The 20,592-nt window shown below is 40.6% G+C and overlaps 1 protein-coding gene across 2 annotated transcripts in view; it reads right to left on the bottom strand.

Annotated features, from left to right (window-relative positions):
• tusc3 (tumor suppressor candidate 3) overlaps window positions 1–20,592 on the bottom strand; it is a 79,182-nt gene that overhangs the window by 30,251 nt on the left and 28,339 nt on the right. For both annotated transcript variants that reach the window (XM_056409263.1, XM_056409264.1), the window contains exons 2-6: window positions 18,508–18,677; window positions 12,954–13,071; window positions 9,049–9,189; window positions 6,122–6,262; window positions 5,766–5,855 (exon numbers count right to left, since the gene is read on the bottom strand). In XM_056409263.1, coding sequence (XP_056265238.1) covers window positions 5,766–5,855; window positions 6,122–6,262; window positions 9,049–9,189; window positions 12,954–13,071; window positions 18,508–18,674 — 657 coding nt within the window. In that variant the 5' untranslated portion in view covers window positions 18,675–18,677. The remainder of the gene's footprint in view (window positions 1–5,765; window positions 5,856–6,121; window positions 6,263–9,048; window positions 9,190–12,953; window positions 13,072–18,507; window positions 18,678–20,592) is intronic.

Raw genomic sequence — 20,592 nt, 5'->3', positions numbered from 1 at the left:
GAAAAGCCAACAAAGAGAAAGAAGGGAGAGGAGAGAGTGAGTGGAGACGTGCTTCATTTAGACGAAGGACAGGTATGACTGCGCGTTGGTATGATATACGATGATAGTCGATCTAGGAAGTGAATCTCGCGAGGTACTCTGGGTGAGAGTGCCGGCTAAATACCTAACCCACGGAATGAGAGCAAGAGCGTGAAAGCGAAACCCAAGGGAGAGAATGATTGTTTGCGGGATGGTACGGCTCGACTGAGTCCGACCTGTAAACGACACGACACTCAAATTGATGCACGATGGAGCGAAGTCATGAGTCAAGGAAAACGTAAAGACACAATGAGGTTGTGGCTAATTATAAAGTGGACAAAACGGCAATTCCTAATTCATGGCAAGTATTTGATATTTAGAATTAGAATATGTCTTAGTTAAACGAGAAATAAGCTGCAACACATCAATGATTAAATGTCAAAAAAACCAAAGTTGAGATCATATGGGATGCGATCTGTTCCTGCAAGGGGGGGGGGGGGCAGGTTAAACAACGATGGTAGTCTATTTTAGGGATTCAAGCGATTCTTCAAAAGCTCGTTATATACTCACTGTTTATGCAGTTCAATGTTTGCACAGTCTATGGAGAGTTCAGTTTAATTACCTTTGAGTCAACTAAAACGTTTAAACCATTCTTTCTTTAAAAAGAAAAGAAAAGTGGAACAGCAGTGTATTCGCTCTTGATCTTACCGTAAATATGCAAACAGCAGCGCTGTATATCATGGCATCACCAGGTGACTACAGTCCCATACAAGCTGGTGCATCACACAAGTCCACACATTTCCTTTAGTGAAACCTATACTAGGTTGTATGATATGTTTTGATAAAAGTACGCGCGTGTAATTGAATCGTGACCACTGCTTTCAGCAGAAATAATTAAAGCGCTTCCGTCTCTGCTGGACTTTAACGTTCAAAAGTTTGGGGTCATCCAGACAATTTCGTGTCTTCCATGAAAACTCACTTTTATTTATCAAATGAATTGAAAATTGAATAGAAAATATAGTCAAGACATTGACAAGGTTAGAAATAATTATTAATATTTGAAGTATTAATTTTGTTCTTCAAACTTCAAGCTCAAAGGAAGGCCAGTTGTATAGCTTATATCACCAGCATAACTGTTTTCAGCTGTGCTAACATAATTGCACAAGGGTTTTCTAATCAGATATTAGTCTTCTAAGGCGATTAGCAAACACAATGTACCATTAGAACACTGGAGTGATAGTTGATGGAAATGGGCCTCTATACACCTATGGAGATATTTCATTAGAAACCAGACGTTTCCACCTAGAATAGTCATTTACCACATTAACAATGTATAGTGTGTATTTTTGATTAATGTTATCTTTATTGAAAAAACAGTGCTTTTCTTTGAAAAATAAAGTCATTTCTAAGTGACCCCAAACTTTTGAACGGTAGTGTAGGTAGACGGCTGCAGCGGATTTTGTTGACCAGGAGAATGGATCACATCAATCCATGTCGGCCTCGTGTGTATCAAATAATTGCATTTTAAATACTAGTCTTAGTTTTTGAAGCATTAAATAGTTTAGAATACATTTGCTGCGGTGCTATGATTGAATTCTCGCTATTGACGAATGGCAAGCCGTCCACAGGGACTTTGCACCACAGAAGTAATGCTTTGTAGATAGTTGTTTTAAATTTATTTATTTGTAAAGGGGCCGTACACATTAATCAACCCATGGGTAAATGTGTTAACGTTAGCTAAGGCTAAATTTTAGCTTTGGTCCCTGTGGCCAGATGTTACAGCCATAAAGTGTGTGAACATGTTGTCCCATTAGTGACCAAGATGACTATTTAGAAAACCAGCCCAGGACATATTTGTTTAACATCTAGTATGAATAAAGGGTTAAATACCAGTGTTAGTTCCAGATTTCTGCAAAAAAACAATGGTTTCAATCATTTCATGATGCTGCGTGTGTTTGTTGGGGGAGAGGGAGAGGTCATAGCTACACGGTTAAATTCTCAAAAAAACAAACAGATAAACACACAAGCATTCCTTCACTCAATCAAATCCATACACACACACACACACACACACACACACCGAGGTGTGCAGGTGAAGCAGAATCTAAAGCAGCACAAACACTGACCAACATCGACCACACAATGGGACCCTCTGCAAGCCAAAAGTCAAATATTTGCAGAGAGACAATAAAAGTGACAGCTGTTTGTTTTTTTATATGAAAGATTAGCAATAAAGTAGAGGGGCTGCTGCCAACAGCCGCACAATCATGTAAAATCAGCTCTAAATATGATAATGTCATCAGCCAATAGTGTGGAAATTATGAATGGTTTGTCATAGTAAAAACCAAAGAAACATGATTGCTTTCAAAAGTACCATATACTTCCCTTTAGGCTAAGACAGTTTATTATTATAACTTGTTCAAGGCAATACTCGTACGGCACTTTTACCATGAGACACTCAAAACAACACCGTACCTTTTACTTTCTTTCCCTCTTTAAACCGCCTCCCTTTTCAGTGTGTGTGTGACATTTGAATTGTTCTTCTTTTTTGTGTCCAGGGCTGTTTTTAGCATTTTGAGTGGGTTTGTCATGTTTGAGTTTGGCTTAATTGTATATGCGCCATGTACTTACTGTGTATACGTTTGTTAAAGCACAGCTGTATCTGTCCTAGTTTTGGTGTGTGTGTGTGTGTGTGTGGAAGTGTCTGAGCAAAAATGAGCGAGCAGTATTTTCTTGGCTACAATTTCATCTGCTTCGTTGTGCCATTCATCAGTTGACGAATCCTTTCAATATATTCTACCTGGCCTCGACCGCTCATCATTTTAAAGGAATTACAACGTTAGAGAGAGAGAGAGGAGGAGAGTGTGAGATTAGAGAGGGAGGTGAGAGGAAGTAACACAAAAAGAGGATGGAAGTAGAACAGCAAAGATAAGACTGGTATCTATATAATATCATTTGCCAAGTTCAAGCTATTCACGGAAAAGGGTAAATAAGGATTTAAAGGAAGGAGGGCGGAGGTGTGAAGGGAGGGAGGAGATGAAAGACGGAGACGACGGCCATGTGCAGACCATCTACAGAGGCTATCTCTGCAGCGACTTTGGTGGAGTGGCTACAAAAAACGCAATTTTGCCTGGAAGATGAACAAAAATGTGGTCGAGTTAAATAACGCACGTAAGTCACTCGGGTTATCAATAAGGCTGCCGCTCCTAATAGGTTAACTCAGTGGCCCCGTTATGTAAACCGGTCCAGTCTAATGAAGCTTTGCCACGACATCCATCTACTCATAATGTTTAGTTTTTGTTGACGTTTATGGAAATGTATGAATTGGATTAGACTGTACGAGTGTACCGAATAAGCATATGGGAGGCTATGTCTTATAAACAATTGTGAAAGGAGTGTGTTTGTACAGACTCTGTTCGCCCAACAATGTCCTGTCTTGTAATCATAGAAACCATAATATTTCCCCGTTTTTTTTAGGGGTTAAGCTTTTCTGTCTGTTCTGCAAATAGAAACGGCTAAAGTATCTGGTGTGCATTACTATAAAGACTTTGGAGCAACACTTAAGTGGCAGATCATCTTCTTCCATCCAACCAGTCGAAAGCGAGATGTGTAATAGAGTTCAGTCAGTTCAGCCCCAGTATCAACAAGTGGCACTTCTACTGATGTTGTGATGAAAGGTTACTCAGGTGAAAAGTCTCCGTCACTGTAAATACCATCTTTTAAGAAAGAAAAAAAGGAAAGAAAAAGGGTTGTGAATTATATAAAAGGCTTGTACTACATAGTGTTGCTAAGGTGATTCTCCACACGATCCATTGTGTTATTTTATTGCAGTTTTCCACAATATAGGATTTGGGGAATGTCATATTACTTAATCTAATAACCTAATATCACTTTTTATTAAGACTTTAACATGCCGTGTCTTTCACACGGAAAACAACAGAATCCCTTAAATAATTTACTAAATTGAATTATACTTTGGCTGTTTTCTCTAAAACCTTCACTTTCTAGGTAGACTAGTCGTCTCATAACTGTCGGCCAGCTTCTCATCCTTTTCTACTCTTAACTGGTATAATTTGTTTTCTGCATGCGTGGTCATAAATCGTTTATGATCTGCTCACCTTTTGCATTTGAATCAAATGCCTTTAGCAATTGCTCCCCACAGTTGAGAGAAAATGAATTCCCTCTTTATCTAAAATGCCGTTTCGACAGTTCGCTGTGTCAAAAGCTTTAACGGCGCTCTCGTTGCTCGGCTCGCACTAAGCCGAGGACAAGAGAGGAAGAGGTGGGAAAGCAGCTGACTGCAATTCATTCCTCTGAAGACTATAACATGGTATACAGATAGACAGGGGTGTGAAAGTGAGAGGAAGAAGTGTGTGTGTGTATGTGTGGAGGGGGGGGGGGGCATATATAAGGAGGCAAACAAAGGGAGAGAATGGAGGAGCGGATTGAAGGAGAGAGCCAAACTTTCTCCGATTTAATATGAAGAGTGTGATTGGTATTCTTTGTGTATTTGTACAATGCGACAATAGTAAAAAAAAAAAAAATGATGACCTTGTATGCAAGTGCATGCATTTTTAAAAATCAATTAGGATTTAAGTACTCATAATATCCATCTCCAACAACATCAGCATTTTTGCGTCTAAATATTTCTCCCTGGCAGAATAAAAGTGGATCAGAAGCAAAAAGGTGGCAAAGAGGAGAGGAGGAGGAGGAGGAGGAGAGAGGGAGGGAAGTACCAGAGGAGGAGAGGGAGAGAGATGGTGTGACGGCTGGGAGCTACATGGGATGAGGCTGTAACCTATTTGTTGTCAAACGGACTGAAAAATGACAAAGAGCCAACAGAGCCTGACAAAGAGAGAGGACAAGAGAGAGGAAGAACGCCGTATGGGATAGAGGATGGGAGAAGGGGCAAAAGGGGTTGTAATGCTTTTTTCTGTTGTTCCTTTCACTCTATTGTGTATTTGTGACTTCTACATGGAATATTAATCCATTTCAGTCTCTGCATGAGCTGAGATGACTTTCCTTACGACCCATGCATCACTCACTGGGAAGGGTTTGTTTGAGTGTGTGTGTGTGTGTGTGTGTCTGTCACGTATCCAACAACATACTATTGGAGACGCATAATCATGTTTCTTTATGGCGAAACTTCACCCCATTCCTCTCTCCTCTAGACCCCCCTCTCGCTCGTCTTCTCTCCCTCCTCCCTCTTTTTCTCCGTTTTTTCTCTTTCTCGAATTGTTATTTTAATTTCACACTTGAGTGAGCAAACGTAAATGACCAGCAGAAAGAAAGACAGAGCAAAGACAGACGGAAAGAAAGGCAAGAAGAAGAAGACAAATAATGAAAGACCCACAGACAGAGACTTTGTCAGCCCCTCTATCTCTCTCTGCTTGGTTTCAAGATGACTGATGTCTATAAGATGATTATTAACACGCAGTGACTGCTCCCAGATGTCCAGTCTCACCCACGCACACACAGCAGTGGACCATTAGCAGGTGGTAATGGTACAGTGTGTCTTACTTGGGACCAAGAGCCTTACAGATGTTCCTACCATCTCATACAGACTCACTCTCCACACTGGAAAACAGATTCATATTAACCCTTTCAATAGCTTCTTCTGAAAACACACAAACCAATTGTACAGAAGAAACAAGAAAGGTAGTCAGAAAAAAACAGAGAGATGGGAGGTTGAAGGACATAAAGAAGGAATGAGAGCGAAATCATGGACAGAAGGATGTGACTCGTACCACTTGTCCATTCTGGGGATTTTTGTGGGCGTAGGGAGGACCTCTGATGTGATTCCACATCTGACCGGATGTCATCGCAAAAATGACACACTGTCACAGCGGGAGAGAGAACAGACAGACAGGAGAGTGTGTGAATTAAGCATGAGACACTTGTTAAATCATACTGAATTTTAACTGAGTTTGTGAAATTATGACTGAGACATAAGTGTTGTTATAACGGGCAGATCATTCTATTAATGGAGCAGCTTCACTTGACTTACAGTAAGTTCCTGCTTTGTAAAGGTGGACCATTACAGTATTTAACTTTCCCACCTAAAACCTAAAACCCGTGATGTGTGTGTATTTGTGCGTCCTACCATTGCAGCCATAGCCCATCCAGTCTTGTTGTATATGAATTCCAAGTTGTTCCTCCTCAGATACAACAGACCGCCGACTAGTGACACCAACAGAGCCAAAGCAATAGTGCCCGAATAATTCGGAGGACGGAAGACACGAATCTGGAAGGACGGAGAGAGATGAGGAGAATATACATTTGACATGTCTTCAATTACTGTATATATCACTGTCCAAATGTAGACTTATATTTGATTTCCTCAGTGCAGTGGAGATTGTTCAATAAACATCCTTCATTCATGTTTTTTTGGCCTGACATCTCAACAAAAATGCGAAATATATTTACATGGTGATAAAAAACATGGCAAGGGGTGGTTAGCAGCCTTTTTTTTTAAATAACTGTAATATCCTGGTTTCAAAAGAAACTGTCCAAACCAAAACATATTTTCTTCAACCGGGATGTGTTTACGGCAATCGGAAATGAAAAGAATCGACGGTAAAACACTGTCGAATAAATGTAAAATGCTTTTCAGCAATATTTTTTTTGAATTAATTAAACAACCATTGTCCAGGCGTGCGTGGAAGCCAAGCTGACAACATGCTGCGTTTGCTCTGAACAGATGCAGGGGTGACACGGTCCAATAGGCAGAACACACGTGTGTCACCAGCAGCCATTATGCCACCGATGGAAATGTGTACCATCTGCTGCTGGCTAAGGGTTAAGGTGCGTTCACACCAAAAGCAAAACTATTTTTCGCGTCGCCCAAAACGCGTGAGTTTACTCGCTCGACCGTTCGCCGTGTTGTCGCCATGAGCGTCGAGACGCTCCGCGAGGGGCGGGGCTTATCTCCGTGTCTCGTCGGAACACAAGAGCCGATTGGCCCGAGTTGCGAGATGACCGCCTCGAAGTTGAAATATTTCAACTAGGGGTGAAAATTGCGCCGCTGAAAACGCATCGGCCACATAGCGTCGCCCCAAACGCCCCAAACGCGCCGCCCGGGAAAATATCGCGTCTATCGCAGCCACAAGCGTCTGTACGTTGACTTTTCATGGGATTTGGTCGCGCGAAAAAATAGTTTCACCTTTACTGATCAAAAACCTCAAGGCAGAAAAGGAGATTTGGTAAAAAGTCTCAGCCACATACTGAGACTTCGTATATGTGAATGAGAACGTATAAGACTGAGAGACATGTAAAGATGTATCTCCTCCAAACACAAGGAACATGCAGTGGCACAACCTTTCCCTTCATTTTAATTGATTGTACAAAACATAAAACAGGCGTGTGAATTAATTAGTCATTTTCTAAGTTTTTAAATTGTAAAACATAACAAAATACAATGAGCTTGGATAACGTGTATGTCAATGTACGTAATTCAGAGTTTTATCTCTGTAAAGCTTTATTATGCAGAACAGAAGAAGCTCCATTGGCTGCAAATCTTCTGCAGCCGCACAAGATTTGCCAATCCTGCTTTTTGATTTCAAAGGTTGAGATAAAAAGATCATTGCGATCGATGTTCGCTTTAGAATCGGAAAAAAAAGTCGCCGCCCCTTATAGAAACCACATGTAAACGCTGACCTCTCTTCCCCATTATATTTCAGTTCCTCCATCAGACAAAATTCTGTTTAATATCTGTTGTGTCTTTTCTTTTCCTTTCATGTTCTGATCTTAATTCATGTGGTTAAGTCGCATTGAAGTCCCTGAAAGCTAGCACTTTGTGTAAGTGCTCCCCACCGCCTTCACTGAAAAGCAGCTTTTTTGAAGTCTGGTGAAGTTACCTTGAAGGCTGTATTAAAGCTGTCCATCAAACGATGTCATTGATGACACAACCCTACCAGGACCATACTGATTAGTGACAGTCAGTAGAACTGTCAAGGATCAATAATATGATTTGTAAAAGCAATGCACATGTACATATTTCTATATTAGGACTGGTCAGTAAGATGAAACAATATAACAGACCCAAAAGAAAGCACACAAATGAAGTCACTCTCATTCTCGATAATGGATACAGATGAATATGTCCAGATACAGTGATACATAGATACATATTGATCAAACACCTCCACACAGCTCAACAGCTAATGCTGCGTTCACACCAAAAGCTTTGCAAAACTTTCAGAACTGTTTTCACGGAGATAAGCCACGCCCCTTCTCGGCGCGAATGAACCATAAATAGTCCGGCGAGTAAAATGCCTCTGTGGCCACCTACCGGGGATATTTGGCAGCCACAGAGCTTAAAGGTGCATTCACACCAAAAGCGAAAACAATTTTCGCATGACCAAATCCAATGAAAAGTCAACGTACAGACGCGTGTGGCTGCGATAGACGCAATATTTTTTCCGCTATGTGGGCGACGCGTTTTCAGCGGCGAAATTTCCGCCCCGAGTTGAAATATTTCAACTTTGAGGCGGTCATCTCGCAACTCGGGCCAATCGGCTCTTGAGTTCCGCTCTCGTAGCGCTGGAAGCGGAAGTCTTTCAGACGTAACAGTAACTTCATCGGTGAAAGTGACCGAGCTGCGTGAGCCTCCGGGTGATGTCATGAACCCAAACACGAGGGCGTTAGTGTGTGAGACGTCCACAACAAGTATAAAGCAGAACTAGTGGTTAGTTATTCTGGTGGATGAAGAAATGATAACGGTCTTTACGGAGACGAGACACGGAGACAAGCCCCGCCCCTCGCGGAGCGTCTCGACACTTATGGCGAGAACACGGCGAACGGTCGAGCGAGTAAACTCACGCGTTTTGGGCGACGCGAAAAATAGTTTTGCTTTTGGTGTGAACGCACCTTAATACTGAACCTTGTTTTTCTTTGGAGAACAACTTCAGGAATATCTTTTTGAGATCGACAATAGTTCAAAACAATATGCACACGTGAACTATATTGGGGTTGTGACTTTGTGGTGTGTGTGTGTGTGTGTGTGTGTGTGTGTGTGTGTGTGAGAGGTACCTGCACATCTGTGCGGTCGGCAATCCACTTGGCCAGCTGCTCTGAAGCAAAGCCAATCCTTTGCAAGTCAAACGTATCGGCTCTCTTGTGCTTTCCCTTCGCCGGGAAATGCATGAAGGTTGGAGCGCTGTTCATGTTCAACTAGAGAGAAAGAGGAAAAAGAGGGCGGGGCATGTCACGTTAATGTCATCTCTGAATTGTCAAACACACGAAGCAGCATGCCATCAAAAGGTAAAGATACAACACTATCATCATCATCATCATCTCTTCATCAACCGATTGCTCGTATCATAGGTTCACCTCTTGACTGATGAGCATCCTCAGGTTTCTTTGTCTTTCAGTTAAGAATGCCTGATATTTTCTGGGCTCGCTATTTCTCGATGTAAGTCGTGCCTACATGTAAGAATTTCATTTTCATTGAGAGTATTTTTTTATATTTCAACCGGCGCAATAAACAACCGTTTCACACGAGAAAGTATGCATTTATGACTTCACGCTCGGAATGATGCAATTCCCTTGCTGCCCGCCTAACAGTCATATTTGCATTTTTTTATAACTTCTGAGAACATTTCGTGGCCAGCTAACAACGCAATGAACAAAAGTATATCCCAGCTGTGACATAAATGTTGACACAGTGTGCATTTCTGCAGTGTTACAGCATTACAAACCGAGAGCCGACACCAACACACACAGCTTTGTTCGTGAGTGATGCCCAAAGTGGCATCTACAACTACAAATTGCACAAATGCATATGAATTATTATATGGATGTTTTATAATGCAGAGTTATTCAGTTGGTAAAAAACATCCTACTATTGGGTCCTGGTTGTTAGTTGCAAACACTGGATATCAAAAGGCTCGGCATAAGAGTGGTGACAAAGAAAATAATACCCAAAGATCATTAGACATAAGAAACTACATCGGGCTATTGCTTTGCCGTCATGTGATGTGCTTCTTTGTGTTTCTGAACCAAATACGTGACAGTAAATGGGGGTATGTTTGCCATCACAGCCAATAATTGAATAGCGAGGACATCTCCGATAATTCTTGATTTGCAAAAAAATATATGCTTCTGTACAATTCCATTACTGTGTCCCCTGTAGTTCCTCTTCTACTCAGACACACAGCTAAACTAGAATGGGCACTCGGTAGAGCGCATACCTTCGCATATCACAAGATTGGGCATTGAATTATGAACATGTTGGAATTAGTTGCATGCCAATTGGATACAAATTGACCGTGCTATGGTAAAAAGAAGATGTTGACCTTTTCATGACCTTGACCCGATCGATCCCAAAATCTAATCAAATGGTCCCCGGATAATAACCAATCATCCCGCCGAATGTCATGCGATTCAAAGAAGATGTTGACCTTTACATGACCTTGACCTTTGACCCGATCGATCCCAAAATCTAATCAAATGGTCCCCCGATAATAACCAATCATCCCACCGAATTTCATGCGATTCGGTTTAATACTTTTTGACTTATGCGAATAACACGCACGCACGCACGCACGCATACAAATACACGGCGATCAAAACATAACCTTCCGCATTTTCAATGCGAAGGTAATAAAGATAACTCCTTGTTCTTCCTTCCTCTCTCCTCCCTCCTTGATTCCATTTGATTTAACTCTAAACTACCAACAACAACTCTCCTGTTTTCTCCAGGACACCTGGGGGGGAATGAAGCAGACAGAAAAGAAAGGATAGTTGCAAGTTGTTTATCCCTGTTAGCCTAGAGCTTCATTAGAGAGTCGCCAACTTAGAGTGCAACATGAAAATATGGATTAGATGCATGTGTGTGCGCATGCAAACATATGCATATACATGTGAGAACATGGAAACATACAGATATACATGTCCATTAAATCAAATTTTAAAAGTATGCTTTCATGTTAACAGTAACACACATGCCATTATTAAGAGGAAAGAGAATGCGGCTGGGAATGTAATTCACTTTCAATTAAACGTCACGAGCCGATTTGTTTTCTCATGACAAGAACCGGAGTGGACAAACCCAAAAAGCCTAAAGAAAAAGTATTAAAGAAGAAGCAAGAAAGTCGGAGGGCACGATTCAACAATTAAATAAATAAAAAGGAAAAAGAAAAAAGCAGGACGAAAAAGATCAATACATATTGAAATTGTGCATCCATGCTGCATTCACTGGATTTCATGTTGTTTAAAATAAATCAAGATTAAAGTAAAGAAAGCAAAACAAGGCTATTTCTAAATGAGCACATCTACTTAAAGATCTAAGAGTATAAAGTTAGGATTAAAAAGGACAACTGAGAATTTACCTCTGTATTTTAGATCTTGTTCTGTATTTAGGTTTAAAGAAAAAGTGCTTGCAGACAGCAGCCACTGAATCTAACATGTCTGATATCCTGGAAGTCACACCCGAGAAAAAAACTGAAGAACAAAGATTGTAGTTACAAAAATATATATAAAGCGAATAATACGTTTATACCGCAGTAAAACGACATAGCAGTATTTTAAATAAACTTCTTATTTTTGTCTTTGTCCATCCGATTTGTGGGAGATCCCGGCCATTGTTTCCATTTCGGTTTCACAGCTGGAACACAACACACATGATTGTGTATCCACAATATCGACAACCTCTCTGTCTGCCGGTCAAAATCTCCTGGAGACAATCAATGTCAGCGGAACCCGTGTCCACCTTCAGAAGCCATTGAATCGAAAGTGAAATAAATAAATAAATAAAATGCTTTATTCAGGATATTTAACACTAAAGCTATACTCATGTATTATAATTATTGTAGACGGGTTTTAATTCAGTCATTAATCATGTTCATCGCAATGGACCACATCTACAGTCCAATACAATTAACAAGTAAATAATAAGTTCTAATTAATGTCAAAGTAGAATAAAACTACCTGATGTAATGAGCTGTGAAAATACAAAACAAGTATGGGTGCCTGTACAAATCTAACTTTCTAACCCACCTATATACCAAATTGGAAGAGAATATCAATAAATTAACCAATTATTTCAAACCATTACATGTTGTTTATTGTAACAAACATCAAAAGACAACGTTTTAAAGAAGCAGAACAAATGGCCGGATCGTTTCTTTAGTGCGTGGAATAAAAGCGGCTCCCTTTGTAACTCTGCTTGCGAGTGGTGTGTATACTGTGAGTTGTTTGCATTTAATTAGCCTTGTTTGCCCTTCTATATAGGTATGTCCATATCACAGTGTGTATAAATACTCTCCCAGTGTATGTATGGTGTTGTTTGTTCCTGCCCTTTGTGTGTGTGTGTGTGTGTGTGTCCTTGTATGTTTGTTTGCCTTTGCAAGATGTCTGGTGTCATCGCGTCTTTCTGTATGTGTTTCGTGTGCATCTACTTTTTGCCATTTTCTATCAGGGTTTCCGTTTGTTATAAGCGGAACTATTGATGGGGGGGGTTGGGGGAGGCTGAGCGAAACCACCTTTCACAGTGAGTTTTCTGTTCTCATTTTGTTCTCTCACCCAGAGCACCAACATATGGAGTTTTACTACCTACGGCCTGCAGCGAGGAGATTACTTCCAGCATTCGGGTAAATCCAATGATAAAAATAATCCCATACCGACAGTAATTAGCCTTTGGTGTCAAATATGTTTTCCTCGGCCTTGAAGCTTCGTCCCATAAACACCACCAAAAAAAAAACCAGCCAGCAGACTTTAAATAACGAGTAACAAGAGACAGTGGTGTGTATTCAGTGGCTTCCACACTCCTGTGTGAATGTGTTTCATTGAAGCCATGGGTTGGCTGATGAAGAGGGGCGTTGTGTGCAAGCAAGAGGGATGAGGAAGGGGATGGAGGCTGAAAAAGAAAGGTTACATGGTGCCGCCCGCAGTGGGTTTCGGTAAAGACATTTGGAAGGGATAAAAAAGGAAGTTACCTGTTGGAAAACATCCGCTCCTTCATCGTAGTCCACCACCGTGAAGAAGAGCTTGTTGGAAAACGCAGATGAGTAACGCCACGAGTTTGCCAGGACCTGGTACTCCTCATTCGCCTGCCTGTGAGAGAGAGGGAAGGAACGAGAAACAAAGAAAGAAGATTTGAACTTTTATTGACCCCCGTGGGGGAAATTCTTCTCTGCATCTGACCCCTCCATAGTTATTAAGGAGCAGTGGGCTGCAGTGAACCGGGTACCTCGTGGTTACGGGATGACCACTCTCCCCCATGAACTACAGCCGACCCCCAGAAATAAGAAACGTGAGAGATGAAAGGAGTAAGAGACGGAAAGTGGACACCACATCCTTCATCCAACAGCGGCAGAACATGACATTGGAAGAGACATTTTTATTCCTCTCTTCCTTTGTCATTGTACTCCATTTATGTTGAAATGCAGCCGAATGAAGATGTTATTTTCTTACCAGCCATGGTCAGTCCAGTCTATCACCTTGTCCTCCTACATGACACAATAAACACTAAAATGCCAAGAGGCAGCCTCCTTTTTCTATTATCTCTCTCTCTATCTCTCTCTCTCTCCCATGTGTCTGACGTGAGCCATTTGTCTCTCTCTCCATCCGCTAAAGTTTGCTTTGACATAGTGACTTATGTCAACAGCCTCTTGTGCTGGCTTTAATTAGTTAGGAAATTGTCTGTCAGGAAGTGTTGTGTGCGGCTGGTGTCACATTGTTATCTTTGCGGCTAATGTTAAGTCTCTTTGAAGTGTCTACTGTTTGAGAAACTCGGCGGAGATGAAGTTGAACATCCGGCCAGCAGTGAGTGCAGCGGGGCTCATCTCTCTTCCCTCGCCCTCATCTGGAAACACCAATTTGCTGGAGTTGTCAAACGTGTCACTGAGATATGGTTTTAACTGTCCAATGAGTATATTTGTTTCTTTATTTACTTTCTGACAACTGTGCTAATGATGAAAATAAAAAAATTCAGGAGTTTTTCCTTTTATTAAGAAATATCATCATATTGGAAACAATAAATACATTTAGCAGAATAAAGAATAAGGAGAATACAAAATATCAAATGAATAAATAAATATGTATATATTTATTTATAATGTATATATTTATTTATAATTTAATAAATAAATATAGCAAAATAAAGTATAAGGAAAATACAAAATATGAAATAAATAAATACTAAAGACTCCACCCACTCCTCTCTACCGCCATCTGCCTGATGGATTGTGGAGGTCTCCATCGTGGAATATGCCTACTATGTACTATTCATACACTCTGTCACATTCATTGAATGTGTTTTAACTCTAAATATCTCCTTCTGTACACATTACATCTATTCACCTGTCCATCTGTTGCTCTCCTGAAGGTTTCTTCCCTTTTTTTCCCCCTGAAGGGTTATTTGGGAGTTTTTCCTGATCCGATGTGAGGTTTTGGGACAGGGATGTCTATGTGTACAGATTGTAAAGCACTCCGAGACAAATTTGTAATTTGTGAAAATGGGCTATACAAATGAACTGAATTGAAGTGAAATTTAAAAAACTGAATTAAATAAATAAATAAATGTATATTGTTATTTTGTAAATATATATATATACATATTTATTTTGTAGTTTGTATTTTCCTTATTCTTTATTTTGATATTTATTTATTGTTTCCAATATGATGATATTTCTTAACAAAAGGAAAAACTCTTGAAATGAAAAAAACTTTCATCATTAGCACAGTTGTCAATATCTTACATTCTCACTATATATATATATATATATATTCTCACTATATATCAATATATATATATAGTGAGAATGTAAGATATTGAGTTATTCGCATCTTTCAGCATAGGACACAATCATGTATAAATGTTTTCAGCAGTGAAGTAGAAATATCTAGATTGTGTTTTTTTATTCAACATGATTCGATTAATTAAGATGTGTAACTTTGAACGTTCTTATTAATACATGCACATTTGCTTAACATGATGTCCTGCACTTCCCTGTATCCTTAATCTGCATTTATTACAGTAATAAATGTAACTTTTGCTCTAAGTGTGTTTTTCCCAATACCAACCGGTCCCCAACAAACAAACTTGGGTTTGTGTTGATGGGAAATGCCTTAAATGACAATGTAATGTTAAAAGTTGTTAGTATATTCATTTGTGTAGCATATTGTCTTTATCAGCATGACCACCAACCATTTAAAAGTATCCTCATCTGTCACATCACATCAGATGTCTCTGTCCATCTGTGAATATTCACTTTCTCTCCTACGGTGAAGAAGACACGGTGAAATATATTTCAAAATTGAATCATTAAACAAGCAAAAGGAGAAGTAAATAGAGCTCCCTTTTACTTGCCAAAGAAAACACACTGATGTAATGGCAGCCAAGGCATAGACTCCTATTACATGAAGCTACAGTAACTCGAGTGTTCTCGTTAGCAGTTACTAAGCAACAACGATCAAGTGTCCCAAAAGTCAAAACATGTTGGCCCCACAGAAACTAACCTGTAGATTAGTAAATAAAGAACTACGTAGAGATGGCACCTTCCCTGTGAAAGAGAAGCCTGTTTTCTGTCTTTTATCCAGCAGAATACTCTTTATATTCTTCGATAAAGGTTAGGTACCCTCTGAGTTTCTGGTCTGCTGCGGACGTCTTTTTCAGGAACAATAAAGGCCATTTGTAGGCTTACTAAGTCAAAATAACTATCTACTACGGAAAAGGGAAAAGGCTGAGGAGTGATGGAGGTCTATGGACTTCAGGGTTTAGCCGTCTTTTCACTGCCCCGCTAGTCCTCTTGACGCAGACACTCGGGCCACCATCTAACAGCCATCTGTTAAAACTCTTCCTCTTTTTCTAATGATGAAATGCTCTCGTGGTGATGATAAGAGAATGCCTGGGAAATGGCGAAAGAGAGAGAGAGAGAGTACGGTATATAAAAGGAGTGAAGATTACAATTACTGTGTATTACATCTTGTTGTATGACGAGTACACTTCACAGAAATTCAATCGGGTTCAGGTTGGAACGTCACGTTCCTGCCACATCTGTCTGTGTCCTGTGTTTCTGAGCGATTACTGGAAGGACCGCAGCGGACGTCAGCCTGACTGACACGTAACAACCTGTAATTACGGTCAGCATGCACACTGGTGTGTGTGTACTCTCCTCTGAATGCATGCAGAGTGCAATCAGAAGGTTTAGGACTGGAGAGAACCTCTTGACTCGCCCTCCCGCCTGAGGCCTGAGGACGCAAAGAAAAACGTTTAAAAAAGTGAAAGCAAGAAAATGAAAAAAAAATATATAGAGAAATCTTGTTCAAACACAAGATAATTAAAAACTTTCTCCCTGCTTCTCTTTACTCTGAATCACTTCAATACACAGACACACTTACTCCTATACGCTGCTTCCATCGTACACTTCCTATCGGGAAGAGGGTACTCGTTGCCATGGAGACAGTGCTGTGGTGGTACAGGGTGGAAGCCCTTGACTGACTTCAGATCTCTGCCAGAGGAAACTTTCAGACTCGCGGAGGAAGTCGACTGCTGTCTCTGGAGAGGCTCAGGAAGTGAGGGCTGAAGCCGTTTTAAGACAACAGCAGCGCTTCCAGAGAAAAAATTCCCATCCTGTATGTTCAGTAAATAACTGTCTCTTTCACCATATGTGTCCAGGGCATCGTGACTGAAAATTAAAAGTCCTGCGAAAAAAATTATAAAATTTGTACCTCAGGTGCCCACAAGTAATTGAATTTATTCCAATAGACGTTATGTATTTCCATCAAATTGGCACAATAGAGAGAGGAAGAAAAAACTAGCTGATGGACAAAAACAGGAGAAGAATCAGACGGAAAGGAAAACGGAAGGAATCAAACAAAGTAATAAGGGTGAATGAGAATAGACTGACAATCATCATTGCATCTTAAAACTGTATATACAGTACATGAGTATAATATTTTGCTGGGGAGAGTAATTGCTTCTGAACAAATAGATAAACCAGGAACATGTGTGTGTGTGTGTGTGTGTGTGCGTCCATGCGTATTTGTGTGCGTCGTGTATGTTATTGTAAAACCAAGAACGATTGTTGCTGGTGAAGAGACAGAGAGAGAGAGAGAGAGAGAGAGAGAGCTCACATGAGTGATAACGTATCTAATCAAGTGGCTGATTAAGTACAAGTGTGACTGATTTGAGGGGTCAGGATGCAGAAGGTTGATTGGCGTCACCTATGACACGGGTCATGGGGTCATGGGGACACGGGTCAACTACCTGCTTTACACTGCAGACAAAAGGAGCTCCAGCCTTACTAAACATTATCAAGCAGTCCTCCAGACCAGACTGCACATCAATTAGGCAACATTAGCCAAGCCAGGTTTCCACAGAAGTCTATTTTTTTTAAACAGGATTAAACAGCTCAAACCTGGAATTTACCAAATAATAATACAAAGTAATAATAATAATAATAATAATAGAGAGTGATTTGTGGGAAAACATTTTTCCAATCACAGGTATAAAGCAGGGCGTAAATATGCATGCACAAAGGAAACCCAAAGTAAAAATGCATCGAAAAAAAAAAGGCATGCAAGTAACATAACATTTAAAACAGGACAGATATGACTGCAGTTCACATTAACCTTGAAAAAAGTTTTTTTTAAATAACAACATCCGTTTCCTCTGTCCGCATGCTGTGGGTAATCCACATATTGTAATGAGGTAGAGTCAAGTGCATATTTTCACATACAACAATGTTTCCAATAAATCCACTGCTCTTCATGCTGCTGTAGTCTCGGTTTCATTTAGATCAGAGAGGAAGCAGTGCAGTAATAGCGCAAACACAGCATGTGATACAGGATGATCTTCGGAAACCAGGAACTAGTTCTCACGACTGTACTGTCCAACGTTGCTTTCAGGACCATGGACAGAGGCAGCCAGTGCTGTGTGTTGAGCTGTCCGTGGTCCTGAAATACTGGGATTGTCAGGGAAATGAAGTGGTTTGTTTATATACACTTTAAAATACTAATTTAAACCCAAGTTTGGGATAGTGCCCGACCTGTGCTGCAAACATGATGCAAGTCTGGTTTTGTAAATAGAAATCCTAATTGAAGCTTGCTACTGGGATTTCTTAAGTATCTCCTGATGCATTAAGTGCTCCGAGTTCGCAATCAGGTAAGTAGGTCCTGTTCTGTTGAATGTATTCATTTCCTCTGGTAATCCAGAAAGCTGTATCAAAGTCCCTTTGATCCAAACGGCAACGGGACCCAGAGGTTTTGTTATGTGACGCTGTTTTCTGTGTTTCCCCAAGGTGTCTAAATCTATATGTGTATGATATGATATGATATTCCTTTATTTGTAGAAATAAAGTATGTAAATTCTAGTATGTAGAAAGAGCGTACATTAATTATTATTAGACGGTACATTCAGATTATCAGAGTTCCAGGATATTTGATGTGTGCATCTGTGAGCTCACAGACTCTTTACAGAGTACAGAGGCTGAAAAGGTAGGAGTCGTGCAGATTATGGTGTGTGTGTGTGTGTGTGTGTGTGCATACCTGCAGACAGAACACTGCCTTTGAGGTTGCAGGGCAGTGAACATGACGATGACAGAGTAGTTCCTGGGTGGGGCCTTGACGAAGCGACGGAATTTGTCCCCGTTCATGCGGACGACCGAACGCCGAGAGGACCACTCCATCATCTGGTCAACCTTCTCTGACAGCATGTTCTGAACACACACACACACACACACACACACACATACACACACAAGGAAAAGGTCAGCAGGGACATGGCATACCATTAGGATGTTCAGATCCAAACATTATCCCAGGGAGTTCAACTCTGCTAGGCAATAACAGATTCAAAACTAGAACGGGCACTCGGTAGAGCGCATACCTTCGCATATCACAAGATTGGGCATTGAATTATGAACATTTTGGCATTAGTTGCATGCCAATTGGATAAAAATGTATCGTGCTATGGTCAAAAAAAGATGTTGACCTTTCCATGACCTTGACCTTGACCTTTGACCCGATTGATCCCAAAATCTAATCAACTGGTCCACCAAATTCCATGTGATTCAAGAAGATTTGACCTGTTCATGACCTTTGACCTTGACCTTTGACCCGATCGATCCCAAAATCTCATCAACTGGTCCCCGGACAATAAACAATCATCCCACCAAATGTCATGCGATTCGGTTCAATACTTTTTGAGTTTTGCGAATAACACGCATACAAATAAATAAATAAATAAATACACGGCGATCAAAACATAACCTTCCGGCATTTTCAATGCGAAGGTAATAAAGACACTTTGAATTATTTAAAATGTTAAAAACAATCCCAAACACTTTCACATTTTAACAGGGGAAGTGCATTTACCCAGGCACTGCACCTCAGTGCATTTTGAAGCTAAACTGCAAGTACATATAACACTTTTAACTCCACTACATATATCTGACCATCATATAAAACAGGATGCATTTTAATATGACCATTTATTAGCGTATAAATGTAATGTTACAGTTTAGTCCCACCTTTAAAGTACTAACATAGTAGTAACATTTATAATAATATAATGTTAGTACCTTAACTAGATTGTATTGCTCATGAATGCCAATTGTAAAGGAGAATATCATTTGGTAGTGCTTATTTTACTTTGGTAAAATATATCAATCCTTCTTCCACCTCTGCTCCTGTAGTAGCCTGTATAAAGAAATGTACATTCTGGTGCTCTCCTATAAAATGACCCATTTGTACCATCCGCTCATATCACCTCGGTTTAAAACGGGCGACGTTTCTCACATTCTGACATTCAACACATCCAGTGACCGGCCGGCAGCCGTACTGCGTCTTGAAAGTCAAACACTGATCCACGGCAAGGTGTTGCTGAATGCCAGTTACTAAATCAATATGTTAATAGGTTTGACTTCTGGCCTGCTATGCCTAATGGGACCCAAACAAAGAATCTGGAATGCAACACACCTCACTATTATTTACAGAAAAAGGAGCCCTGACTTGGCAGTATAGGAATGTGTGTGTGTGTGTGTTCCTGGTTGTGTGTGTGTGTGTGCTTTGTCGGAGTCTGCTGCTGATTAAATCCAGTCGGGCTTAGCAGAAAGGTCAGAACAGTCAGCGTCGGAACACAGCTCCAAAGGTACGACAACTACAACAACAACAACAACAACAACAACAACGCAGCACGCAGCAGCTGGTGCCTTCGCAAGATTCATAAGCTTGAACGCTTAGAAGAGGAAATTCATAAGGTGCCGTGTGTGTGTGTGTGTCTTCAAATGTGCTGCATGATTGTATCAGTGGTAGTTCTCGGCAGGACACTGCTTAGCACCTACCAGCCTCGTCTTTGCCAGACTTGAGCTCTGAACTGGAGGAAACTGTCACGAATTCCCCACCTTCCTAGTTAAATTCATCCTGCTTACATGTTTAATTAACTCTCCTGTCATTCCAGATCCTGTCATCCTCACCTCGTTAGTCCCTCATTCCCTTCACCTGGTCCTCACGCCCTTCTCACCTGCCTCTGATCACCTCGTTAGTCCCTCATTCCCTTCACCTGGTCCTCACGCCCTTCTCACCTGCCTCTGATCACCTCGTTAGTCCCTCATTCCCTTCACCTGGTCCTCA

This window comes from Pseudoliparis swirei, chromosome 24 (assembly GCF_029220125.1).
Source record: "Pseudoliparis swirei isolate HS2019 ecotype Mariana Trench chromosome 24, NWPU_hadal_v1, whole genome shotgun sequence".
Taxonomy (NCBI): Eukaryota; Metazoa; Chordata; class Actinopteri; order Perciformes; family Liparidae; genus Pseudoliparis; species Pseudoliparis swirei.
Note: the sequence above shows the minus strand (reverse complement) of the source record. Positions and strands in the feature narration are given on the sequence as shown.